This window comes from Aspergillus luchuensis, chromosome 1, assembly GCF_016861625.1.
Source record: "Aspergillus luchuensis IFO 4308 DNA, chromosome 1, nearly complete sequence".
In the NCBI taxonomy this organism is placed as follows: domain Eukaryota; kingdom Fungi; phylum Ascomycota; class Eurotiomycetes; order Eurotiales; family Aspergillaceae; genus Aspergillus; species Aspergillus luchuensis.
In genome coordinates this window covers 5,870,222-5,895,774 of record NC_054849.1, presented here as the reverse complement: position 1 = coordinate 5,895,774, position 25,553 = coordinate 5,870,222, and the positions used below count along the sequence as shown (strand labels likewise).

General features: G+C 51.6%; 10 protein-coding genes across 10 annotated transcripts; 5 read left to right on the top strand and 5 right to left on the bottom strand.

Annotated features, from left to right (window-relative positions):
• Nucleotides 1-855: 855 nt before the first annotated feature.
• On the bottom strand, nt 856-5,187 carry AKAW2_11993S (putative non-repetitive nucleoporin; the record flags this gene model as incomplete). Its single annotated transcript, XM_041684538.1, has 5 exons — nt 856-1,464; nt 1,536-2,165; nt 2,229-2,317; nt 2,370-4,838; nt 4,896-5,187. The coding sequence occupies 5 exons, from the start codon at nt 5,185-5,187 to the stop codon at nt 856-858; spliced, it is 4,089 nt and encodes a 1,362-aa protein (XP_041538713.1).
• A 425-nt stretch (nt 5,188-5,612) lies between these two features.
• On the top strand, nt 5,613-6,236 carry AKAW2_11992A (uncharacterized protein; the record flags this gene model as incomplete). The annotated part of the gene is made up of 2 exons (XM_041684537.1): nt 5,613-5,755; nt 5,831-6,236. The coding sequence occupies 2 exons, from the start codon at nt 5,613-5,615 to the stop codon at nt 6,234-6,236; spliced, it is 549 nt and encodes a 182-aa protein (XP_041538712.1).
• Nucleotides 6,237-6,619: 383 nt separating this feature from the next.
• Nucleotides 6,620-7,548, bottom strand: ROT1 (reversal of Tor2 lethality; the record flags this gene model as incomplete). The annotated part of the gene is made up of 4 exons (XM_041684536.1): nt 6,620-6,916; nt 6,966-7,144; nt 7,220-7,334; nt 7,429-7,548. The coding sequence occupies 4 exons, from the start codon at nt 7,546-7,548 to the stop codon at nt 6,620-6,622; spliced, it is 711 nt and encodes a 236-aa protein (XP_041538711.1).
• A 570-nt stretch (nt 7,549-8,118) lies between these two features.
• AKAW2_11990A (5-formyltetrahydrofolate cyclo-ligase) lies at nt 8,119-8,738 on the top strand (the record flags this gene model as incomplete). The annotated part of the gene is made up of 2 exons (XM_041684535.1): nt 8,119-8,548; nt 8,617-8,738. The coding sequence occupies 2 exons, from the start codon at nt 8,119-8,121 to the stop codon at nt 8,736-8,738; spliced, it is 552 nt and encodes a 183-aa protein (XP_041538710.1).
• A 205-nt stretch (nt 8,739-8,943) lies between these two features.
• On the bottom strand, nt 8,944-9,358 carry SME1 (small nuclear ribonucleoprotein E; the record flags this gene model as incomplete). Its single annotated transcript, XM_041684533.1, has 3 exons — nt 8,944-8,996; nt 9,069-9,159; nt 9,215-9,358. The coding sequence occupies 3 exons, from the start codon at nt 9,356-9,358 to the stop codon at nt 8,944-8,946; spliced, it is 288 nt and encodes a 95-aa protein (XP_041538709.1).
• Nucleotides 9,359-9,825: 467 nt separating this feature from the next.
• Nucleotides 9,826-13,245, top strand: MTR10 (nuclear import receptor MTR10; the record flags this gene model as incomplete). Its single annotated transcript, XM_041684532.1, has 8 exons — nt 9,826-9,957; nt 10,055-10,147; nt 10,207-10,479; nt 10,590-10,680; nt 10,746-12,026; nt 12,078-12,503; nt 12,568-13,098; nt 13,157-13,245. 8 exons carry the CDS (start codon nt 9,826-9,828, stop codon nt 13,243-13,245), a joined length of 2,916 nt encoding a protein of 971 aa, XP_041538708.1.
• A 2,843-nt stretch (nt 13,246-16,088) lies between these two features.
• Nucleotides 16,089-16,404, bottom strand: AKAW2_11987S (uncharacterized protein; the record flags this gene model as incomplete). Its single annotated transcript, XM_041684531.1, has 2 exons — nt 16,089-16,190; nt 16,252-16,404. The coding sequence occupies 2 exons, from the start codon at nt 16,402-16,404 to the stop codon at nt 16,089-16,091; spliced, it is 255 nt and encodes an 84-aa protein (XP_041538707.1).
• A 2,290-nt stretch (nt 16,405-18,694) lies between these two features.
• Nucleotides 18,695-21,830, top strand: AKAW2_11986A (putative C2H2 finger domain protein; the record flags this gene model as incomplete). Its single annotated transcript, XM_041684530.1, has 2 exons — nt 18,695-18,935; nt 18,994-21,830. 2 exons carry the CDS (start codon nt 18,695-18,697, stop codon nt 21,828-21,830), a joined length of 3,078 nt encoding a protein of 1,025 aa, XP_041538706.1.
• Nucleotides 21,831-22,806: 976 nt separating this feature from the next.
• On the top strand, nt 22,807-23,419 carry CDC4_1 (putative cytokinesis EF-hand protein Cdc4; the record flags this gene model as incomplete). The annotated part of the gene is made up of 4 exons (XM_041684529.1): nt 22,807-22,993; nt 23,048-23,188; nt 23,239-23,331; nt 23,391-23,419. 4 exons carry the CDS (start codon nt 22,807-22,809, stop codon nt 23,417-23,419), a joined length of 450 nt encoding a protein of 149 aa, XP_041538705.1.
• A 320-nt stretch (nt 23,420-23,739) lies between these two features.
• Nucleotides 23,740-24,357, bottom strand: AKAW2_11984S (uncharacterized protein; the record flags this gene model as incomplete). The annotated part of the gene is made up of 1 exon (XM_041684528.1): nt 23,740-24,357. The coding sequence occupies one exon, from the start codon at nt 24,355-24,357 to the stop codon at nt 23,740-23,742; it is 618 nt and encodes a 205-aa protein (XP_041538704.1).
• Between the last annotated feature and the right edge of the window lie 1,196 nt (nt 24,358-25,553).

The following is a 25,553-nucleotide window of genomic DNA, read 5'->3' as shown; positions in this document are numbered from 1 at the left end:
GTAGTAAGTAGCCACTTATTATTGAGTTCTCCAGATAATACTAAACTGCTGCACCTACTATTGGTGTAATAGTACCAGTAGGAGCAATACATGTTAAGGTATCAGTGAAGCATCAAAAGATGGAGAAATTGGGCTCGAGTTAGGAAACTACTAAAGGAACAACCGCCGATCAGTAAACTGCCTTCATATTCGTACTAGTACTTAAGTTACTAGTGTTCACAGGCGAAATCTAAGTTAGGAAAATGGTCGTACTGGTGCTACTACTACTACCACCACCAACTACTACTACTACTACTAGTGATAATAAATCAATACCTCGAAATGGGCAGATGAATCGAAGTCGATTATATATATATATATATATATTAACTTGGTAAATAAGTCATCTACTAGTAGTAGTACGGTTGTTCCACACCATGATGAAGATGCAGGTAAATAAAAAGTCATGATCATCATCTTACATTGATTACATTGATTAATACCCACTTTATAGTACTAGTAGTACACCTTTAATCATATCCAGAAAATTGGACAGGAAAGAAGGGAAAAAAGGAAGGAAGATGGTTTTGAAAAATGATATAATATATGATGGGGATTATTTTGGCACTTCACTTCCGTTCACTTCTCTTCACTTGATTCGACGCGACATGACTCTCTGGATGCTGCATGCATGCAAGTAATTGAAAATAATAAAGAAAATAAAAAAGAAAGAAAAATACACGAAACTCCAGCGCCCAGGACTAGAACAGAACAGGACAATAAATAATCGAAGTGGGATTGGGTTGCATTGCTATACGTGAAGGAGGGGGGGGGGCGGGGAAGCGATGAGATTCGGGAACCAGTGGGACGGTTAAATCACCGCAGAATATCATCGATTCTCGTCCTCAGTTCTTGTGCCAGCTGGACTTGTTCCGGAGTGATACCACCCTGCTGGAGGAGAAGGAGGGTTTCGAGGATGCGCTCAGCGACGAGGTCGCTTCCGAAGACGACGCCGCCGAGACGGACCGTGTCGTGGAACCAGTGCTCAATCAGGTAGAGAAGATCCTTGGCGATGTACTTCTTGTTGGAACCTTGGAAGGGAGCTTCATCGGTGTAGTACATGGATTCGAGGACGGCGTAGAGAGTCTCGTGGGCGACGCCAAGATCGAGGAAGAGGTCAATGACCCATGTTGCAGGACCGACACCACGCTGGTGTTCGAGGGCGTAGCGCTCGAGCATGGGTAGGAGAATGGGGATCGGGAACACAGACTCGGACATGCGCAGACGGCTGCCCAAACTGCGGACCTTGTCGATTACAGCCTCGTAAGGGATGGGCTCACCCCGTTCAAGGACCTCATCGTGCAGGTCTTGAAGGAGGTGTTGCCAGGTCGATCGGATATCGGCTGGGTTACGGTGGTCGGCCAGGAAAAATATCTGGAGACAGATGTCATAGTAGCTTGCAGGGTCGGCGTATTGGTTGAAGAGCTGCAGGAAAATATTAGCCAAGAAGAAAAGAGAAAAGTAAATGACTAGGGGAGGTTGGGCTGATGACGTACAGTGCTAATGTCCTTGATGGGTCCGTCCACATCCTTGAGAACTTCCGCCCGGCGTTCCGGCGCAAGACGTCTGTCGTCCTTTAGGCGTTGCAGGAGATCGTCCTGGATGTTCGCAATGTCAATAAGGTTGGAAGTTTCCTGCACCAGTCGCTGTCGGGCTTGTCGGCTAGTGTCGGGCGTGAATGTGGAGGCGTTGGCCCTGGCTCGGCCCAAGTACTCAATGCGACGGCTGAGAGGAAGGGTGAACGCGCTCTGAGCCAGATCCAGTTGTACCTTGGCTGCCTCAAAGAACCGCTGAGACTGAGCAAAGTACCGCCAAAGCAGATCCGCGTGAGCAAGGTCGTCTGCTGATTTGCGCTCAAGGTAGGTCACAACGAAGGGCGAGTTGGTTTGCAGCAGTCGATCGCTCCAGCCTTGCTCCAGATACCAATCGTACAAACTCGTCAAAAATACTTCATCCGTCGAGTCGGAAACGACACCATATGCCTCATTTTTGCGCTTGGCGATTATCGTCAATTGTCCATCAACAACGCCGGGATCGTGAGCAGCGAGGCTGTCAACGGCGAGGATAACCTTGAAGATGAGGTCATAACATTGCTTGCGGTAGTAGAAGTAGTCCTTGCGGGTGTCCTATGAGACAAAAGATGTTAAGACTTGGCTAGATTGTAGAATCAGGACGATCGAGTGACCTACCTCCTCTGGTCGCCCATCGACGATCCATGAAAGTGCCATGTTGGCCTTGTCTGAGCGAGCAGCAACATTCAAAGCAAGCTGAATCGCACCTATATATTCTCATCAGTAAAGTAACATAAAATGGGCCTGGTTGACAAATACCGGCAAAGAACTGGTTAGAAATGTAGCTTTCCACCGCAGAAATCAGGTAATCCATGGGCAAGTTGTCAGAAACCTGCTGGAACAAATGTAGGCTTTCATTGAGCAGATTGCGACCAAGTTCCGAGTTGTAACCGGCTTCGGTAGCTCTCTTCAGAAGCTCCTGGGCCTTGAAGATCACTACATCTTCAGCGCTGCAGAAGCTGCCACAACGGCGTCGGAGAGCGTCGGCCACCGTTTCCACATTAGAGCCCTTGGCAATGTTGCGGTTGACGATTCCCTTCACGAGCTCCTTGGCCATGTCATGACCCTTGTTGGTACTGAAGAGCTCCTCGAAGGTAAGCTTCAGGAAGCGCTCTTTCGATTCTGCCGGGAGAGATGCCACAATTTCATCCACCCGCTCGTCGAAAAGAACCAGGACAAACGAGATACCCTCGATCGTGTGGGATACGAGTTGGACCAAAGAATGGAGGGCGCGGTGCTCCGCCTGCAGGGCAGTTTCCTCCTGCTTTGTGGACACCCGCGTCAAAGCTTCAGGGCCGCTCAATCCTTCGATGAAGCTCTTGTTCGATTTGAAGAACTCCTGCAGAGCCAGAAGATCCCTCTGCACCGCCTGCAATTTGGAAGCAGAAACGGAAGATGCGACCGTCTGAGCACCGTTGGGGGCAATGCCAGCCTTCGCGATCTCCTTCTTCCAGATCGACCGCAACAGCCTAGAGATGTAGAGAGCAATGCCTGCATGACGCGGGGACGGAACGACTGCGTCAATAGCGAGCGTTGTGCTATCAGCGACGGCATTCTCATTCATCGTCGGTCGGCCACCGTACTCGATGAAGACCTTGCGCGCAAACTCCAGGACATCGGGATCATTGATTTGCGTTAGTCGTGAGTCAGACGAGATCTCAACACCCTGACCGCAAGCGACGGCAAGAGCAGTGGCAAGCGTTTCGCTCCGGCCATAGGTGCGAATGAAGTTCTTGACTTCGCCCTCCAATCCCTCGTCGCCGGTACCACCACTACGTACCAACGCCGCGAAGACATCAACAAGACGCCTTCTCCGAATAATGTGGATGCCGGTGTTGGTCAGAATGGCGACCTCAGCCGCCGGGTTATCGAACTGTACGGCCAGTTCGTTTCCGAATCCTCCAGGAGTGCTCGTGGCTGGGGTAGTAGGAGAGCAGAGACCCACGTCTTCAGCCCTGCTGCCCAGAGAGAGCCAGACAGCAGTTTCACCAGCCTTTCCAGGAATAACACTTTCCTGAGAGCGAGCAACGCGCCCCGAGTCGGGAGCCGAAATGAAGAGTGTGTCCGACTTGTTTGTGGAGTCCTTACATGTGAAGCAGAGGAAATAACCTGGAGGGTATCGAACCGTGAACCTGGTAGGCCGCAGGGTGTTAATCGGCACTCTGGCCGTAATTGTAGTTTGGAAACGCGGTTGATTTTGAAGGCTCGGGGGGAGTTGAGCAGCGGAAGCGCCGTCATACGGCGGCGTCTTGACATGATGGGCCTGCATGCTTGTAGGTGCGTTGGTGCCGTTCGGTGCAGAAGACCAGGTGAAGGAACCGGTGGCGCTAAGATAAATGCGATAGCCTGTTGCAGTTGTGGCCATCAGATGGTACCTAGAGGCCTCGGCGGCTGGGATGGGACTGATGGAAACAATGGGAACTTGGGGGTTAAGGGTCTCATTAGACGCGATAATGTGTCCGATATTGGCATAGATGTCAAGGGCTGGCTTCGTGATCACCAAAGCAAGGCTGCCGTCTGGCTTCATGTGGAAGACGCGAATGGTGGAGGAAGATGATAGCGTGTATAGTAGCTTTCTTGTATCGTCGATTTCCATCTGCTCCACATTTTCGAATGACTTTTGCGTAAAGCTAAGGCTCGGCGTGAATGCAGAAAGACGAGAGCTAGTGTGATTGACCTTCGAGCAACGACCTTGGAACCATTTCTCCTCCTGCTGATAGATGAGTTCGTAAACGTCATTGTCCGAAGTGCCACCGAAGAAGACGCGACCGGTCGAGTCCGAGGAGGCGATGACATGGATATCCAAGCCACGAATGGAAGTTGACATGCCCGTCTGGTATAATGTGACTTGCCGTGCGCCTCCAGCCGTAGTCTCACAACCCATACCAAGCAAAATGACGTCTGCCGTTGTCGATACTACGAGGATGTGCGTGATTGAAGGCAAGAACACACCAGCTCGGGGTTTCGCCAGCTTGACCGTGTTGATGCTGTTCGGTTGGTCTTCAAAACCAACTAACTGAGGGTTAGGATGCGTATAATCCCAGATGTAGAGTGCATTGTCAATGGCAACCCAGGCGTGGTTCAACTCGGCGAAGAGTCCCATGCTTGTCGACACCTGCGCTCGATTGTATTGGTCGAAGATCTGATCTGGGATGTTGTACATCTTCACTTTCTGAAAGGGAGCCCATGATGGTGACGCGGGTATATCGTAGTCAGACGAGATACCTTCTACAGATGAGTGTTAGGCCTGATCCCTCTCGTCAAGACGGACGGGGGCATACTCACGGGAGAGATAGCTATCCAAGTCGGGATAACGGGCTTCTTGAGCGAGAGTGTCGTTAACTGTTCCTGCAGCACGTTCCTCTGTGCTCAACGCCTGAGTCTTGGGCTTGAACGTGGCTGGGGGGAGTCTGGGAAGCGCAACCGGTGAAGCTGCATGTTGCTCCGCGGGGACCGCGACAGGCTTTGGCGAGAAATTAGGCGCGGCCGCAGCCACGGTGGGTGCAGGAGTCTGAAAGTAAGCACCGGGTAAGGGCTTTTGAGGGGTGAGGGTCGGCGTGAGGTCTGGATAAGACATGATGCCGGTTGAGAAGCCCGTGGGAAGCTTTGGCGATTCGTCGCGCTCCCCGGCGAGGTGAAGATTCGGTCGGCGCAAGGGCGCGAAGAGGACGATCAATTCACGATGGTATCGAGAGGGCGGAGGGAAGAGACGGAGGACGGGAAAGTTTGAGAAAGCAACATCAATGAACAGAGGCGGGAGCAGCCGGAGTGGTTGAGGGCGAGTTGTTGATCAGACCGAATAATGACAGGCCTGAGCCGTAAAACGAGCAGGAAGAGAAACAAAATTGTGCACGGGCCCGGAGGTGAGGTCCTGCCCAAGCTCTCTCCGCCTTTGCGTTGCTTTTCCTCCGCCCATGATTTCATGCCCGCAACAAACACCGCAACGCCCATTCAGCATCCATTGTGCCATTGAAGAGTGTTACTGCTATTCTATTGTTCACCATGTTTCCCTCCATGCGTCTCACATCTCGTCTGGGTCTGCGCCTGGTGCGCTGGAACTCCACTGCTGGTCCGACTCTGCCGCCATTGATGACCGCATTGAGAACCGATCTCAAGACTGCCATGCGAGCTAAGGATACGCCCAGGTACTTCCAATTTCTACCTAATGCTCTGAGTGCTATTTGGGCATCAATGCTGACGAATTACTTCCCAATTATCAGGTTGAATGTCCTTCGCGCTCTCATCTCCGAAACCAACAACGCCGCCAAAACCAACTCGCCCATCCAGACTGACCTCCAACTCTTGTCTCTGATCCGCAAGCGCATTTCTGCTTCGAAGGATGCTGCTAAAGAATTCGAGTCTGAGAATCGCCCGGACTTGAAGGAGACTGAAGATCGACACATTGCGATTTTGGAAGAATATGGCGCCCAGGTGAAGACCATGAGCGTGGACGAGATCAAGACCATCGTTGCTGAGGAACTTGCCAAGTTGAAGGAGACGGGCAAGAAGGTCGAGGTTGGATTCCTGCTCAAGTCCCTCTTTTCCCCTGGAGGAGCCCTGGATGGCAAGCCCGCCGAGAGATCCGAAGTTGCAAGAATTGCCAAAGAAGCGATTTCTTCCGCGTAATGGCTGACACGAGAAAATGTATAATAACTACCTGTATAATACGCATACCTAGACCAATTGCCTGGTTCCCCCCTCAAATGAAATGCATACGATGGATGAAACATTAAGAATTGTTCATTAGGCGGGAATTCGGGTCGCCATAGTGTTGCATAGTAAAAACAAGCAGAAACTCGCGTGCCTTCATGCCATAGGTCATGTAGGCGTGCTGTGCCAAAACAGAAAGACGAAAGTTCCCAGCGCCAGGTTGTATGCCATCCCAAGAATTACCGACCCTATTTATCCATTCCCGTTTGCCCTTCCAGTAATGTTCCGAACTCCATATCCATTCATATCCAGCCGTCCATCGTACTTGCTCGGCGGTAACGCGCAAGTTTCGGGGTCATCTAAGAGCGTAGTAAAGTGATCCCTCCGAGTGTGGTCATGAATATACCGAGCCACAGCCAGTTATTCGGGTCACCAACTTTCTCCCTGCTGACCAAGTTCTTTATGCTGAAGCGACCTCCAGTATCTCCCTCGACCTGGCGTTTACTCTTGCTGGAGGAGATTGGATTGAGCGTCTGCGTAGGTAACATCTGTGGCGGTTTGTATATAAGATACATTGGATGCATCGGCGATCCGTCGAAGTTCTTGACGTCAAGGCGTTGGACCCCATGGTATGAGTCTACCGAAACAGAAAACGACTATATCTGTCAGTAGCTATCATATAGTTAACGGGGAGGACCCAAGTACCTCAAAGTGCTCAGTTTGGTTGTATCTGGTATAGGTCCCCGTAGAGGACTGACAAGGATCTGATAAGAGCTGGCGTCCATCAACAGCGATCGGAGTCAGGTCCACCGATCCATCACTGTTTACGGTATAGGTACCGTGCTGCCATTGCATGATCCCCTTTGGGCAGGAAGGATCCTGGGCTGTTTATTGATCATGACGTGTCAGAATCGGGGAAATGCACGCGATATCATAGCTCTGAGGATTCTGGGACTAACGATTGGCAATGGCACGATAGTAGGCTTCTTCATAATGTCCATCGGCGTTGAACGAGTACGAGATACCAGTGAGATTGGGTTCGAGGAATTTATCATTGATAGGATCGTAAAAGCCCTGCAAATATCGAACATTTAATGGTTAGCGAACAGGTAGAACTGAGAACTGGCCTATCGAAATTGGTAAACAATCAACACGGCGCAAAACATACCGGACCTGTCACAACTTGGCGGGACTTGGTTGTCCATGTTCCTTCGAGATCCGATGCGCTGTGGCTGCTGGCCCCAACAGCGGTTAATAGAAGGCCAAATAAGAAGCACGTTGCTATCATGTTGTGATCATACCCACGAGAAGAGATTCAATACAGAAGAAAGGGAGAGGGAGATTGTAAGTTGAGAGAGAGCGAGAGGAATGCGTCGAAAGGCGCAACGCAGGCGGCCCTTGTAAGGGTGTGGAGTACACAAGAGCTGCCCCCGGTACGTGCCACTGGCCCTGCCGATCAAACAAATGAACCGCCATGCAAATCATCCGCCAAAACATGTTCGCCTGCCAAGCCACGCCCGCTTCGGCTACCAGACTAACTAGGTGAAGCACCTTGAGGCAGACCGCGTAGACAAAACATTGGTCGCTGGTCTGCGTACACCGCGTTCTCATCGTGCAAGCAAGGACCAAGATGATGGCTGGGTTGCAAGTCGCAAAGAGGGACCTTCGCCGGAGGATGCGGGATGCTCTCCAGCAGATCCCCGCCGACTCCATTGTCAATCAATGTCAGGGATCTCGATTCGCTTCTGCCCAATATGGTCGCGGCATGTGCTGACCTCCCACAGCCAGAATCGCTACGAATCAGTTACTCGCTCTCCAGGAATATCGGGATGCGAAGAGGATCGGGGTCTATCTGTCCATGCCAGCCGGTGAACTCTCTACAACTGCGATAGTGCAGGATGCCCTGGCCAATGGCAAAGAAGTCTTTGTACCTTACATACACAATCTCGAGTTGTCGTCACAGCCAAAGACATCAGTCATGGATATGTTGCTGCTTGAGTCGATGGATGAGTTCAGATCGCTCGAGCCGGACAAGTGGGGAATTCCATCGCTTTCGCAAGCAAGTGTGCTTAACAAGAGAAACTGCTTCGGGGGGAAGGGTGTCTCACCCCGGCCCGAAGATTCTACGCAAGGACCCTACGGGTTGGACCTGATTGTCATGCCAGGAATGGCGTTTGATGAGGGATTCAGAAGATTGGGCCATGGCAAAGGTTACTATGATCATTTCCTGACAAGGTACTCCAAAGGTCCCGAGAGCACAACAACGGCACCGAAGCTGCCTCTACTAGGTAAGGCATAGTTGTTCCAGATGACAGCAGTCAACCCGAGCATATTCCGTCACTAACCCCTCGTATAGTCGCGCTGGCTCTGAAAGAACAAGTCCTGGCTCCGACCGAAAAGATCCCGGTTGCGGATCACGACTGGCTAGTAGACGTCCTCATGGTCGGCGATGACCGGTGCCTCGTGCGCCAACGCTGATAGAATAGCCAGAAAAGAAGCGAGCCCTTTCATGTCCATGTTTTCATCTAATGCGACAATAATGTGCAGATAATTGTACTCCAGCGAGAACCCGTAAAAAAGTGTTTAGAAAATGCAAACGATATCGTATCACGGCACGAAGTCGGAGATGAATGATTAATTTTCCCTTTCCTGGCTTCCGAAATCCTTAAACGCCCCTTTAAATTCACTGCACGGCCTGAATAAGAGACACGTTATCGCCCTTGAGCAGTATTTGGCCTAGGTTGTTCAAAATTGTTATCAGCATGGCAGCACCAACGGGGAGATCATAAGAGCTAAACTGCCGCATACCTAGAGGTCTCCGCTTCTCTTCCTCGGACTTTGTAGCCATGCGAACCTCCACTGCATCGTCAATGACGAGGTTCATGAACTCGTCAAACCCCTACACGAGTCGATTAGTCAAAAGCCACGCAAACAAGTCGCCAGAACCTATTTACCCTGATCTTTCCCTCTATGCGGAAAGCAAGCTGCTCGTAAAGCCAGATAGAGACTGTAGACCGTTGCTGAAGAAGCTTGAAGATGAAATGAATCGGCGCAAGCAGGGTCTTGCGAGCGGCTCCACCGCCTCCACGACCGGTCATTGTGATGGGTGGATGGAAGGAATGTGCAGGGTATCAAGAGGCGAAGGCAGCGACAGGAGACAACAGACGAGAATGCCGTTCGGTTGATCGAGAAAACGACGCGTGGTGGTGGTTGTTAGGGCGGGTGGTGCTGAGAGAGAAGGTCGAGAAAGATCGGGAAGGTGGTGAAGCAAGCTTCCATCGTTCTTGCCGCCTCGGGGACGATTGCGGCTCACCAACTTTTCCCTTTGGGTCGATCGTCACCACATCCCACCTCCACTAACCAGTCACTTACCCCCCGATTCCTCTCTCCGCCACTGTGCTGAAGGTTTAGCGCTGATTCCATCGAGGTGGCTTGTTCTTTAATGTTTGTTTAATGACTGTTCATGATCGCACTGCATAGGTGTTGAGCCTCCCGGCCTGGCTGAACCCCTCTTCTCCCATTTCCAACTCGAACAATCCCAAAACATCCCCACTCCTCGTCCAAGATGGCCAGCAAGGAGGGGACCGCAGGGCAGTCCTTTAGTGCTGTCCTCGCGGCAGTCACGACTATGTCAGGAAATGTCTCGCGATCGGAGAAAGAACACGCCCATGAGTTCCTGGAGAAGTTCCAGAAATCAGTCCGTTCATCCCTACCCCTCATTCTTCCTCCTCAGGGCCGATTGTTCCACGCCGCCCATAACATTGCATGCTAATCATGATTCGGCTTCTATCTAGGTTGAAGCATGGACTATTACCCACGAAATGCTACAGTCCCCCGATGTCCCTGTCGAGGCCAAGTTGTTCGCAGCGACCACGTTGAAAGGAAAGGTGAAGCGATCCCATCGCCTACATGACGCGGTACTGGCATCCCGTACTGACAGTCCCAGATTATCTTCGACCTCGACCAGCTACCCGCGGAATCGATACTCGCCCTCCGAGACTCCGTTCTGAATCTGCTTGTGGCTTATGCTGCAGGCCCTCGGCCGATCCAGACACAGCTTTGCGTCTGTCTGGCGAGCCTGGCCATTCAAATGCTGGACTGGAAGGACGTCCTACCCACAGTTGGCGCGGCTCTGGGTAGCAGCGCGGGGGATTGTGTGTTGGAGTTTCTCAAGATTCTCCCGGAAGAAGTGACCGAGGGTCGTAAAATCAATCTCAGTGTATGTTCGGCGGCATCAGCACCTCACCTGTTTACAATCCGTTCCTACGCGATAGGCGACGACCTTTTATACCGCGGCAAATGAGACTCTAACCTGCTGGCCTGATTTAGGAAGAGGACCTTGATTCCAGGACGAAAGAACTGTTGGAAGACAACGCCGAACAGGTCATGCACCTTTTGATTCAATATGCTCAGTCATCCCGTATGTGCCCAGCCTTCGAGCCAGCTTCAAATTAGGTTGATATGCTGATTTTATCTCTGGTTTAGCTACCGCGTCTACTAATCCCCGTCTCCTCGACTGTATCACCTCATGGATGCGCGAGATCCCTGCGTCGAAGATTGTTGACTCACCCTTGATGGATGTGATTCTCAAGGCCCTTGATGACGACCGATCATTCGAGTCCGCGGTAGACAGCATGTGCACCTTGTATAGAGACACTCGGGAGGTCGATGATTCACTGCCCATCATCCAGGCCCTGTATCCGCGATTAATGTCCCTGCGCCCGAAGATTGCCGAATTCGCCGAAGCGGAAGACACAGATGCTTACAGGGGTATCACGAGGCTGTTTGCCGAAGCTGGCGAGGCCTGGGTGGTTCTGATGGCACGCCTGCCGACTGACTTCCGCGGGCTGGTCGAAGCGGTCCTAGAATGTTGCGCTCGCGACTGGGAGCGGGACGCGATTTCCCTTACTTTCGTCTTCTGGTACGAGTTAAAGCAATATGTTACTTTGGAGCGATATGCGGATGCACGGACTGGCTTTAGTGATATCTTCTCTAGCCTCGTGGACATCATGGTCAAGCACCTCGAGTACCCGCGGCCGGAGGAGGGTGAGACGGACCTTTTCGGTGGCGATCGGGAGCAGGAAGAGAAATTCCGGCATTTCCGGCACGCTATGGGAGATGTGCTCAAGGATTGCTGTGCGGTCATTGGGGTCAATGAGTGCTTGACCAAGGCTTATCAGCTGATCCAACAATGGGTCTCCAAATATGCCTCCCAGTCCAGCGACGACCATGTTCCCAACTGGCAAGAGCTTGAAGCGCCCCTGTTTAGTTTGCGCGCCATGGGCCGTATGGTCGATCCTGAGGAGAATGTTGTCCTGACACAGGTCATTCCCCTCATCGTGCAGATTCCAAACCAAGAAAAAGTGCGGTTCCAGGCTATCATGGCGTTAGCGCGTTACACCGAGTGGACTGCACAGCATCCCGAGACATTGGAGGCGCAACTAAACTATGTCATTTCCGGCTTCCAGCACAGCTCTCCGGAGGTGGTTCAGGCTGCAGCCTTGGCCTTCAAGTTCTTGGGCACGGACTGCCAGAAGTTGCTTGGAGGTCACATTGCCCAACTACACTCGTTTTACGAGTCGGTCCTTGACAAGCTGAAACCGGCCAGTCAAGAAGAGATAACCGAGGGTGTCGCGGCTGTGGTTGCAGTGCAGCCACTGGAGAAGATCTACGAGACGATGAAGTTGTTCTGTGACCCCATTATGGCACGCATCATGAACTTAGCGAACAACGCTAAAGATGAAGAGGGCCAGCGGGCTGTTGCTGGTAGGTATACTTCAAAATTAAAAGGCACTCTGCATACTAACTGCATGGTAGATCACCTTCAGTTGATTACGATCTTCATCCTGGTCGTGAACCCATACGTCTCACCCCGGGAAGAGAACCCCGCAGTCAAGTATTGCGGCGAAATCTTGCCAATCATGACGACAATCGTGATGAACTTTACCTCGTCCACGCCGATTTTAGAGCGCGTCTGCCGTTGCTGGAGAAACATGATTATTTCCTACCGCACGGCTATGACTCCGCTCCTACCCACGCTAGCGCAGAGTCTGGCAAGCGGTTTCGAGGCATCACGAGAAGGATGCTTCCTGTGGGCCACTGACGCTGTCGTGCGCGAGTTCTCCGAGGGTGCTGAATTCGTCGATCCCTCCACCAGCCATGCTGTCTTCCAGTTTTACGAGCAGCAAGCGGTCGCATTCCTGCGGACCTTGAATGATCTGCCCCCCGAGAATCTCCCAGATGGTAGGTGCTCCCCCAGCTGGACATTGGCTGCTCGTTGCGCCTCAAGCTAATCAGGTACAACCAGTTATCGAGGATTTCTATCGCCTGTCTTCCGATGCCGTCCGGTATTACCCCAAGGAGTGTGTCACTTCCTCGCTGTCCGTGCCGATCTTCTCCGCCGCACTCAGCGCTCTCACCCTCCAGCAGATTGACCCACTCATGGCCACCCTTCATTATTACCACGACCTCTTTAGCTTCGCTTTCGATAAGCCGACGGTATCCGAATTCACCACTTCAGATGGGAGCTCCTACACCAACCCGCCCGAAATCCGCGAGGCCGTCAAGCAGCTGATTGCGTCGCAAGGCCAGCTACTTACGCAGCATATCCTGACGGGTATGATGTTCTCGTTCCCGGGAGAGTGCTTCCCCGACGCATCCAGCGTGATGATGATGCTGTTCGAACTTATGCCCGAAGAGGCAGGAACCTGGCTTCAGGCGACGCTGCAGATGCTTCCCGCCGGCACCATGAAGCCGGGTGAGGCGGAGAGGTTGCTGAAGGGCATCTTCGACAAGGTCCACTCGGGTGAGGTGCGGAAGATCCGGGTCCTTCTTCAAGGTATGGTGAAACTAGCATTTTTCTCGCAAGCTTTACATTGGCTGACAAGCACGTATAGACTTCACCAACTCATACCGGCGACGCAACGTGGCACCTAGAGAAGGGCTGGGCCGGCTGGAGGCGACCCGGTTCCGGTTTAGCGGATAGATTGTACCATGGGAGAATGGAGGCCAGGACTGAGCAAGTCAGGAACCGCTCAGCGCAAAGGATGCTGGGAGAAAGATTCTCATCAGCTGCCGACGACGCTCAGCCCTTGGAAGGCGGCAATAGTCCTTGGAAGATTAGCGCACGTCATGCGACCCGGCCGAAGATCATCAAGCGCTCGCACGCGTTGAGAATCAAGTTAAAAATATTTGCCCAATCATGTATTCCTTTATGCCCTCCGTTCCCTTTCCCCTCCCTGCCGCGCCCACCCATTATCCCCCAGCATCACCCGTATACGACATGATGCGGTTGTTTCAGAATCCGAGGCACTCTTGCCTGAGGGAGGGCGATCCCGCGCATGAGACCAGCGGGGTCCCTCCTGCGCATCGGAGGGTGGAGATTCAAGCCCGCTCGCATGATTTCTCGCTTGCCACTACCTTTACTACTTACCCCTGAACACCCGCCCTGTAAATCGAAAGTACTTTTTTAAGTGTAGCAATTTAGACCAATGCTTCCCGGCAACCGCGGCCCTATGAGTATTCCAGTGCGTATCTCCGTATATCATGTCTCGGAAGTCATGTACAGTAGGATCCCGAACCTGTAAACCGGTATGCATGTGGAGTAGCCTGTGAGATAACAAACCCTCAGGAGCCAATAACCTACTATCATGTCTCCAGCATACCTTGCTACCAATATTACAATCATCATCATCATCATCATCATATCATATGACATGCAGAGATTTTCATCCTGAGAGCCGAAGTTTCCTTCACGAGAAGCCCCGGGATAGTACTAAAATAGGATACCCACACACTCTCACACACACACATACGCACACACAAGGACACACACGCGCGCTGGCGCGCTACAATGTTTAGTAGTACCGGGCAACTCCACCCAGCATCTAAGCAACTGATATACACCAGCACTAAACAAATATATACTAGTTAGGTAGTACGTAGTAGAAATAGGGAGGACCCATACCGTAGATCCTTATGTTCAGTCAGTGTAGTACGTAGTAAACAGACAACCAAGTCCCCAAGTCCTGATCCAAAACACACATGAAAACTTGAAAAGAAGCATGAATAGCCGAGAGATGATCGCCATCCATCCGAGCCCATTGTTTCAGAACTGTTATCAATCAGCCAATGGATATCCACAATCAATCCACAATCCACGACTGAACTAAACACCCGGAGATAAAATTTCAGCTGATCATCTCGGGCGAAGAATAAAAAAAAAGAAGATTTTCTTTTTTTTTATCGGGTTTGTTTTTTGGCCCCATGTTTAGGGGTTTGGGTGGCCAGTTATATTGCGGTATCCACCCGGTTCCAAGAGATTTGAGATGGCGGGGTTCGTTCGGTGTTGATCTGAATATGGGTCCTTGATTGATTGATTGATTATCTAGAGTTACGGAAGTTGGTTTCAGGGTAGGGGTGGGGACTGGACTAAGGTACCATCGCACTTAGGTAACAATTTAGGAGGGAGGTGTTCGGGGGGGAGGGTCAGTGATGTACATACGTACAGTAGCCTACTACTTAGCTAGCTTATGATGTTGGGGCTCGCTTGTTATGTACTATTTGGGTAGGCAGGGGGGAAAATCGTGGATTGGTGGTCGGTGGATGGGGGATGGGGAAGGAGCGGTCAGCTACCTACACATGGATACTACTACTCCTACTCCTACTCCTACTACTCAGTTACTTGGTTTGGTTGGTTTAGATCATAGATGGGTGTGAGTGAGTGTGTGCGTGTGTGTGTGGTCCCGGTGTGTTGATCAGGTGGTTGTTTCTTGGTACACTGTAGGTCATATTTACTTAGTTTGGTTAGGCAAGGTAGGGGACCATAGTTGACGTTGTCGATCTTGGACTGTTTACTCCATGTCCGAGAAATGGCTGGTCGTTGTGGTTGTTACTATTGGGTTTGTTGTTGGAGAGAGGGTTCCGATGTAGGATGGCAGGTATCCCACTATGTGAGAGTTCCGGTGGTGGACATGATCACGCCATGGGTTGAATTTTTCTTGCTGACATTCGGGGATGCCTTCTTCCTCTGTTGCTGCTGTAATGGATGGCCGCTTATTGGTGGTAGTAAGAGTAGTAGTAGTAGTAATAGGAGTACTCCGTAGGGCAGACAGGCAACCTGCGCCTAGTTAGCGGTATACTGGCATAGGACAGGGGTAGTGGTGTGTGAGGAAAAGAAAATGCGCGCGGCAATGGCGAGAGAGGGATTTTATTGATCCAATGGAAGGAGAGGCATTCGATTATTATACTCGAGGTCATTGGGCCGTGAGGTCATGAAGCTTTTGGGGGCTGAACCCATGATGTCAAAGATATATTTCTCGGCCGGTGGATCCTGCTAGTACTAAGCACTTTGTGGAATGTGTATCCACCTGGAATTATTTACAGACATAAGCCAGGGTCGTGTTAGACGCGTGCTCGGGGATCTAGATCCGATGTTCGGACGAGAACAAGGATTTCTGTTGGGGATAATTGCTTTTTCTGTTGTTCCTCTCGGGTTGTCAGCGATACTTGCTTCTTCGGGATGGTGAGGTGGTGCGGAAACAGCAGCACCGGTATCGCTGCTGTAGTGCAATTCTATATTGGGGATCACTCCACTAGGACTCTCTCGGTTTCGGCTCAGGTAGATCCCTTGGCATCTTTGGCGCAGGAACAGGTCTGAGTCAAGACTTCGTAGCCAGATGGAGGCTCAGCCACTTGGAGGAGCCGATCACCATAGCTATACGGGCCACAATGCACTCTGGTGATCGTTATATTCCAGTGCGAAATTAGCACGGTTTGCTATTATTGTGGCAAATGTGGCTGTGTGGTTTGTTTAGGGTGTGGTTTTACTCATTCCATGCTATGGCCGGGAGGGTACCGGTGCGCTGGTACCGCATCGGAGACTTCCGCGCTGGCGGAATGCGTAGGGGGCACCGATATGGCATAAGGCATCTGTCATGTCATAGAATCAAATCAGTCGAATGTTCTTATCATATCAGTATCTTAAGTTTACGTTCCTGGACCAACGATCCTTCTCCGCGGTCATTGATCCGGGGAGAAGGTACGGAGCACGCCATCCGCCGAGTGTCAGGAGACTCTCGTCTGACGACACTTGGACGGCGGCCGTTCGAGAACTCGATGTTTTCTTTTTCTGCAGGCGGCGCATGATGCGTCTACGGGAATACCCTAGGCGGAATAGAGTCTGTAAGCTGCCTCTTTCCGAGAGACTGAAACCACGCTTAATTAGGTAGACACTGCCACTAGGCTGCCTTTTTGGACCCGTAGTTCCAAAGCCAAACGAAGCTGGTTGGGCTGAAAAGATGGGTCAGGAAAAGGGAAACGGAGATCAAACCTGCCAATCAAGGTACCAATTGAGGCTAATGTTACCAAAGGGTAGACAAGAAGGAGCAGCAGGTCGTGCGTCACAGCTGCTCCTGATTGACCGTCGCAACCGCACGGTTGTATCATGTATGTCTATGCGTTGATGACGCTACGAACTCGATCGTGCCCACCCAGAGCCTGCAAATCCTTTCTTTTTTTTCTCCGCACTGCAAGGTTTCAGTTGACAGCGACACTGACACATGAACTGTGATGATTGGCCGGGGACAATCCCTTACGAATCGGGAATTAGAGGCATGGAGGATCGCCCGATTGCCTCTGCCGCGAACAAGGCCATTCCAGTATGATGCTCACCATTCATCTTCCGGGGGGAAGTAACCGCTGCTGCCGCAATGCATAATCGCCTGCACCGTTTTGGCCTGGGCTGCATCAACTGGGGAAGGGGGTGGAGTGTGTTCGTCTGGTCCTTTCATTTCGCTTTTGATTTTATTTCTCCGGGTTGGCATTATTTCCTAGTAGCTGATCTAGCTGATCAATTCATTTTTTCTTGGGACCACTAGTGTCAGGGACTATGTAATCCGTAGGGTGATTTTCCACATCAATATCACCTGCGATGTGATTAGCACGCCTTAGGACTGGGCTTTTCGGACGAGTGGTATAACGGGTTAAATTTTGATAGTAGGTACTACTAGTAGTATAGACGGAACATGCTCAAAGGAGTGCAGGATGGCACGGGGACGCCCAGGATGCAGGCAGAGAGGGGAAAGACAGAAAGACCGTGGTCAGTTTCTGGTTCTAGGTGGCTTCTGCGAGTGTTCGGTGCAGAACCAATGATATTGAATCCAGTACCTTAAGTTCTTGGAAGCCAATGAAGATGGATTCTGGCTGGGTTTTCCATCGCTGTCCCGCCCGCCTCCCCTCCCTTACCCTACCTTACCCTTCCGGCCATTCTCTTCTCAGCAAAAGATGACCAAGACCCAGTTAGCCTTCAATTTGCTTCTTTTCCCGAGAGGTCGTATTTTCGTTTTTCGCGTTTCTTTTTCGTCTCAAATCCGGGAACCACTTGCGCGGCTGTGAGTGGAGTGGATTCTGTGGCGATTAGTTACTTTCACCGGGTGGAGTGACCATACAAAAAAGGAGATGAAGGAGCAGGAGCTGAGGGGAGGAGAGAGAGATGGAAGAGAGGAGAATAAAAAAAATAGAATAAATAAAAGAAATTCCCTATACAAGTTGGGAAAGGTGCAGGGAAATTGACAGTCAAGTGGTACATCCATAATCATTTTTGACTTGAAGCTCTAAAAAGCATCGGCTGCCCCACCTCCGAACGAGCAACCAGAATATTAAGGGACCTCCATTCCCGGTGTCTCTGCTTCCTTTGGCTTCCTCCCCGGTCTTCCTCTCTTTGGCTTTGGCGGTGACTTCTTCTCTTCTGTTTCCCTTGGATCTCAGACTCTTCGTCTCTTGGTTCCACCATTCAGCATTCAGCATCCATTGTGCAACCCTCGTGTGCTTGCAAGTCTGGCAGTTGGGGTTTGTGTCGGGGGGCCCTTGCTCACTCGGCCCTTTTTCCCCTCTTCCATCGTTTTCCCCCCATCACCAGTCATCGTACGACCTTTCTCCTCCGACCTGCTATCTCCTTCATACCTACACCAAATCAATCTCTGGCATACAGAGAATTTGTCTTTCCATCCAAACCTTCCTTGAATTTATCCCAGGAATTGTTCCTTTGCTATCGGAGTCCCTCCAACCCATCGGGAATCGCTGACTCTTCCCGCCCGCCGAGTTTTCCCCACGGGGTTCCCCGTGCGTCACAAATCGGCCCAGAAAGCGGCGACCGTCCACCGTCTACGAAACAACATCCTGCCCGCTTCCTTCTTGCCGTATGCCAGTATACAATCGGGCTCACGTTTCATTCTGAGCCCTCCGAACCGGCATCCGTCTGCCGATGAGAAGCAGTCCATCTCAGGTCTGATGAACGTTTCTCTTCCAAGCAACATCTTTGCGGGTGATCTTCGGGGTGTCGGCTAAGGCGCAACAATCCACTCGTGGTATCAAGGAAAGAAAAAGACGAGGTTTCGAAACAATTGATTGATTATTGCCTGCATCTTCCGGCCAAGATGACCATGGCTCTCGCTGCAATGACCCCGCTGGGTTCGGGGCCGAAACGCGATCATACTTCGAGCACAGAGATCGGCATGATGACGGAAGCTGATGCGCTTCATGCGGCTCTTAATGGACCCCCACGCAAGAGGAAAAGAACCCGAAAGGTTCAGACGGATCGCAAGTTTGAATGTACATTTGAGGGGTGCGGCAAGAGTTACTCGCGAGCGGAGCATTTGTACCGCCACCAACTGAACCGTACGCATGCAGTCCTTCCACGAGCTTGCGAGCAAGTACTAACTGGCTGTCGTTCTAGATACCCCCAAGCAGATTTATCGATGCGACTTTCCCGATTGCTACCGCTCCTTCGTGCGACAAGACCTATGTATCCGTCATAGAGAACGCCACACCACCCAGGGATCGCAGCTACAGAAGCGTGATCACTTTGCGCAGACGGCAGCCACCGGCAACAACCTGAAGAAGCCGCAAGTCTCTCAAGTCATGTCACAGGTGAATGCGAACCACGCGCCTACACTCATTCCGCTACCCTCCAATTACTCGCCCGTACAAGCCCCCTCGGAGGGTCCTACAATGACAGTGCCTGCGATGAGTGCATCGAATCAGCACGTACACATGCCATCGCCCTCGGGATCTGTGGGCATGGGCCAGGGGTTCAATTATCAGACTCTGGTCTCCCATCATGCGGTGGACCTGTCTGACCCTACGTTTTCCCGATCGAACAGTTCCAGTAATCATACCCTCAGCTCTCCCCCAGGACCGTCAAGCACAACAACGTTTAGTCCTCCGGAGATCCAGGCGGTGCCTCATACTACGCTCGGCAGTCACTCTGCCGGCAAAGCTTCGCCCAGTTCGGGCGACTTGAGCCACGAGGTTCGGTCTCATCACTCCGTAGCCGAAACAACCGCCATCACACACGATATCGACGGCCCTTCGTTGGCTCATCCCACCACCTATTCAGGCCTACAACTCCCTCCCGGGGGATACACAGATATATCGATGGCTCCAGCAACGTCAGCTTCGACGGCTCTGGACAACGGAACACTAGAGTCGATGTCAGAGATGATGACATCCGGTCCATCAGTGGGAGATGCCGGCTTCGACGCGCTGGCTTCTTGTGTCTACCCGGTGTTTGGTGGCGAAGCCCATAACCGTTCACCCTTCGCCATGGCAGATGATTTCACAGCGTGGCTGTTCAACGATCCCGTGACAGGCTCTCCGTCCATGGGGTATCCCGCCCCAACCAACGTGGTGCCAAATTACTTGGATGCCGTCCAACTACAGAACCAGTTCTTCATGAGTGATCCTGCCTATGGCAGCTTTCTCAGTGGTGTGATTCCGCATCATCCTATGAGTGTTACAAGCATTCTGGATCCGGGATCGCCGCGCGCCATCATGTCAGAGGAGAAGAGACAAGAACTCCTGGCCCTCATGAGCTCGAGGTTCAATGAGGCCTTTTACGCCGTGTCTGCTAAGCGCAAGGATGCTCTAATGGACGGCGACATTGACGACGACGACCATGTGCTGAGTCTACGGATGATGCAGATGTACATCGGCTCGTATTGGTACCACTTCCACTCTCAGTTGCCCATTCTACATCGTCCAACCTTCGAGGCAGACAAGGCGCCTAATCTTCTTCTGCTCGCAGTGATGGCCATTGGCGCATCCACGCTGGATGGCATCCACGGGTCGGAAGTAACCGAGGCAGCAGCGGAGCTGGCGAACTTTATCGCCTGGCATCTGCGAACGGAGCTTTTCATGGATGCAGACTTTCGCCCGCCAGCTAAGCTGTGGATCTTCCAAGCACTCCTGCTGCTGGAGGTCTACGAAAAGATGTACTCCACGCGTGCGCTCCATGAGCGGGCGCACATCCACCACGACACCACACTCACACTGATGCGGCGAGGTAGCTCATTGATTGGTCGCTCTGCATTAGACTCTCCTGCAAGCTTTCGAGACGACCGGCAGGCCCGGTCAGCTTCTGGATCGACAATGGCGCCAGACTTTGTGGCTGAAGAGTCATGGACTCACTGGATCAAGGCGGAGGCCACGAGACGAGTGGCTTTTGCGGCTTTTGTTCTGGACTCCACCCACGCCACTATGTTCGGGCACTCGGCTAAGATGGTGGCTCACGAGCTTCGGTTACCATTGCCCTGCGATGAGGCGCTGTGGTCTGCGACTAGCGCCTCTGAGGTAGCTCGCGTGCAATCGAGCCTGCACGCTAATGGAGTCAAGCCTGTCATGTTCTTGGACGGCCTTAAGAAGACGCTCAACGGACAGCGGGTCCGGACGAATGCTTTTGGACGAACTATCCTCATGGCGGGTTTGCTTAGTGTCAGCTGGCACATGAACCAACGAGATCTCCAGGTGAGCTCGCTGGGTGGGCCACCGGCATTGGGAGGCCGGGACAAATGGCGGTCAGCACTGTTGCGAGCCTTTGACAATTGGCGACGAGACTTTGATGAAGCGTTGGGTCAGTCACCATCAGGGCCTTTTCATAGTGGTTACCGTACCCGACACCCTTTGGACGACGACAACGTCTTCGAGTCGCGCGACGTGCTCCATGGACTGGCGCACATGGCTTCTCACGTTGATATCGTCGACTGCCAGATCTTTGCTGGGGCTAATCGGCTCATGGGACGGTCTATCACCCCCAGAGACTACAAGGCGGCGCGCGAAAAGATGGTTGTCTGGGCCACCAAGGCAACAGCCCGCGACGCCACGTTCTATGCTCTAAAGTTCTTATCGGAGTGTCTTCTGGATGAGAGACGAGCACTGAATGAGGATGGGGAACTGTATTCAGGTCGGGACGACTACCTCTTGAACCGGCCGTGGGTGCTGTATGTTGCGGCTCTCGTGGTCTGGTGCTATGGGTTTGCACTTGAAGGGCCCTTTAAATCTCCTGTCAAGTTGAGCACTCCTGCTGCGCAGCGGCAAGACATGCAGGAATTCCTGCGCCGGATGGGCAGTGTTCGCGAGCCCAGCGACTTGGAAGGCATGCAAGGACGCAACCGCTGTCTGGGCTTGTTGTTGGTCCTCCGTGACGGGTTCACCAACACGCGCTGGGAGTTATTGGCCGAAGCTGCCAACCTGCTCACCAGTTGTATCGGCAAGCTGAACGGAGCAGCTTTTTGATTTCACATGATTCCTTCAAAATTATAATTCCTTTGTTAATTCTTCTACATCTTTTCTGTGTATATAGCGTTTGAGGGGGGTTTTTGTTATTCTGTACATGGTTGTACTTGTGTTTCGATAAGCACCTGCTGCCTTGTTTGCTGTATTCTTCTGCGTGGCTTATGTTGTTGGCTGTCTGAATACTTTGCGCATGTGTTATGACTTGGATACCATTGGGCTGGATAGCGTTGCATGTTTGTATTATTGCAATATTAGTATCTACTGTGTGTATCTTCACAGACGCCAGTCAGGGCCCATGATCAATGCTAGTCGAAATTAGTGTAGGCTGATGTTGTCATCGTATCAGACAAAGCGCAGATCGATAGGGGGGTTGTCATGCCTGAGGTGTCCGGTTACCACAACAACAACCGGGCAAACAGTGCCGCCGGACTCTCCTCCATCCCGCCCGCCCTTCTCCTTTCCCTGTTCCCTCATTCTGCCCTCCTCCTTCATTCCAAACCATACGTGGTACTCCTGCCATTGCCGTTCCGTTTGTTTAGATCGTCGTCTACATCCCCCTGTCGCTATCCCTCGCAGCCCGCTGCCGCATACTCCTCACGCAATTACCGCAATCAACATAATAAACAGTCATGGTACGTGGCCGTCTCGCAATTTCGCAATGTCAATTAAAAGCATCATCCCTCGCTGGCGGGAGAAGAATTGTCCGGATGGCATCAGGAACGAGCAGAGCTCTGTATCCCTTGTTTGTTGACTGTCGTGGTGAACCTCGGGGATCGCTCGTGTGGTTGGATCCATTGAATTCCGGCCCCTCGTCGGCCCATCCAATCCCTTTGCTCGTTTCCATGGTTCACTAGTAGTCGTGGCTGCTTGTTCGTCATCGGCACTCTTCAACTCCCTGTCTTCTTTCCATCCTCATTTCCATCTCTGATCCCTACTCTTCATCTCGAATCTCTGCCCCTGTGATTTCGTTTTCAAGATGTCCCGCTCACCAGATATGCACCATGACCAGGCCTCGACCAACTACAAAGAAGCCTTCTCTCTCTTCGATAAGCGCGGTACCGGCAAGGTCGCGCTCGAGTCGCTGGGCGACCTCCTGCGCGCATGCGGTCAGAATCCCACTTTGGCGGAGATCGCAGATCTGGAGAAGTCCGTCGGTGGAGACTGTACGTATGGCCTGATTTGAGATGGCTGATACGGATCTAACATACTTTGCGCAGTTGACTTCGAGTCGTTCTTGAAGGTCCTCAACCGCCCTGGAGGCTTCCGTGATCCCGGCGAGCCCGAAGAATACTGCCGCGGATTCCAGGTGTTTGACAAGGACCTGACTGGATTTATCGGTGTGGGACAGCTCCGTTACAGTATGTGAAGCTGGATAGGATGACTAGAGTGATGCTGATGATGACTACAGTCTTGACGAATCTCGGAGAGAAGATGTCGGATGAGGAGGTCGACGAGCTGCTCAAGGCCGTCGACACCAGCTCCGGCGAGATCAACTACACCGGTAAGCTACCAACTCTGTGTTCACAATGCCTCTGATTTGCGTGAAGTTAACAACAGCAGAACTCGTCCGCACCATCCTGGCCAACTAAACGACACACGACACCGATACCCTCCTGACGTTCCTGATGATTTCTGTTACGACGCGAACCTCCTACCAGCCGTGCCGGAGTTGAAGGCTTGAGCATAGTTTAGTTATAGTGCATTGTATATGGGATATTGCGCGATTCAGCATCGGATAAACATGAATAAATATGGTAAAATGATACATGGTATATGAAGTAAAGTACAGGTACAAATATAGCTAGCAGAAACAACTCCGACTTATATCACTTCCCTCCCAACACACATCGCCACAACCATAGACTATGCTACGCGCACAGCATCAAAAACATAGATAAATTATATTGATTTATCCCTCCAACCACCCCACCCACTCCCTATCCAACCCCTTGACCACCTTCTCCAACTCCTCATCCCGCATCATAACCCCCGTCTCCACCAAAGCCCCAGGCAGCAGATACACCACCTCTCTCGCCTTCTCCCCCTCCCCCTCCCCATCCTCTTCAGCAGCAGCAGAACTCACCCCCCCAAAATGCACCTCATCCAAGAAATACCCCATCACCACTCTACACCGTCCACACCGTAGGAGCAACCTCTTCTCGAACCCATCTTCCCTGCGCACGAGGGTATGTTTTCGATCGGGGATAGTGGTGGAGAGAAGAATCGTGTAGTGTTTTTGTTTCTTGGAAGGTTGTGAAGTGGAATTGGTTTCTTCGCCGTCGTCGGTGGTGCTGTGATCGCGCGGAAGAGGGAGGATTATCGCCCCGTCTTTTGCGGGGTCTTTGCGTCGCGGTAGGGATGGGATTGAGCGGGTCGTTGCGAGGAGGAGGTGGTTGCAGAAGCGGCAGTGGTGGGTTTGGACGGGGAGGCGGGGTTGTTGTTGTTGTTGTTGCGATGTGGTGGAAGTTGTGGTTGTGGTTGTTGGTGGTGGTGGTGGTGTTGGGTCGTCTGGGGTTGGGGTTGACATTGTGGGAGTAAGTGTTGAGTAGGTGGGTAGTTGGACTTGTGGAAGGGTGATAGATGTGATATTGTAGATTTAATTCCTGCAAGTTGTGGGCGTATGGTTGTTTGCGGTGTGTGGTGTGGATGGAGAAAAGCTGGTGGTGACGATGATGGGAGGTTCAATGTTAGGTGTGCTGAGGTTTTCGGTTTATCGATAACGGGGACGGGTTTGGTTCCTTTGGCTAAAGGTAAAGAACTACTAACCAACCCAGTTGATATTGCGCATAAAAGGCAACCAAAGAGTCCTTGGAAGAATTCTCGATGTTTGCTAATTATTAGCCTGAAATGACTCTTGTTTTTTATTTCAAGAGATCCAATGGGCCATTTGTCACATACTAGTACTGGAGTACTACCAGTACTTACTATAATGATCGAGCAGAGATCACCGAACAGCATGATGCTGAGCAGCTATCGGGAGAAAGATCGAAAGCAGCAGGTCACATGTGGGCTACATGGGTATTTGACAAACAGCAGAAGTCACTTTTGCACTTTCCAAGTAATGAAATCGTGCTTCTGCAACACTACTTACCTCTGCTTATGTCTTTTTGTATGCTTGCTTTTTGGGAAGTGTTACCCGAGCCAATCAGTTGATCTGTTGATCGGTAATTCTCGGTTAGTAAGGTATTATCTTTTCTTTCCTTATTTCTCTGGTATTCGCTCTGCAACATGGGTCGATAATGAGAATAGGCTCATCCTAGCCTACACATTGTCCATCACTTGACTCTGTGGACAATCTTCCATGGCTGAGATTTACTGACCTTTCACCGTCAGCCCTGAATAAATCTTGTGTGACACGGCACCATTGGCTAGCCGGCAGTGGTTGCAGACGGAAGACTTCTTGTACGAGGGTGTGATGAACCTGCAGCATTACCCTGGTACCAGCCGGCATTGACGATCGGACTTTGCCTGCGATGCACGATATTAGTTCATCCTTTTGTCCAATAGGAGTGTTCTTCCCACTCCCCAAATCACTAATGCGATCTCTAGTTCGGGCGGACTCACTATGATACCTTATCCGGCTGATGAAGAACTGGGTCCCCTTCAACAATCAGTTCTCGTGGAAGCTGAGCCCAGCGCAGTATCTGCTTCACACCAGACTTTCCATCACCAGAATTTTCAATAGAAATTCTAAGACTATTTCTCGAATTCCTTGTCCGTTAG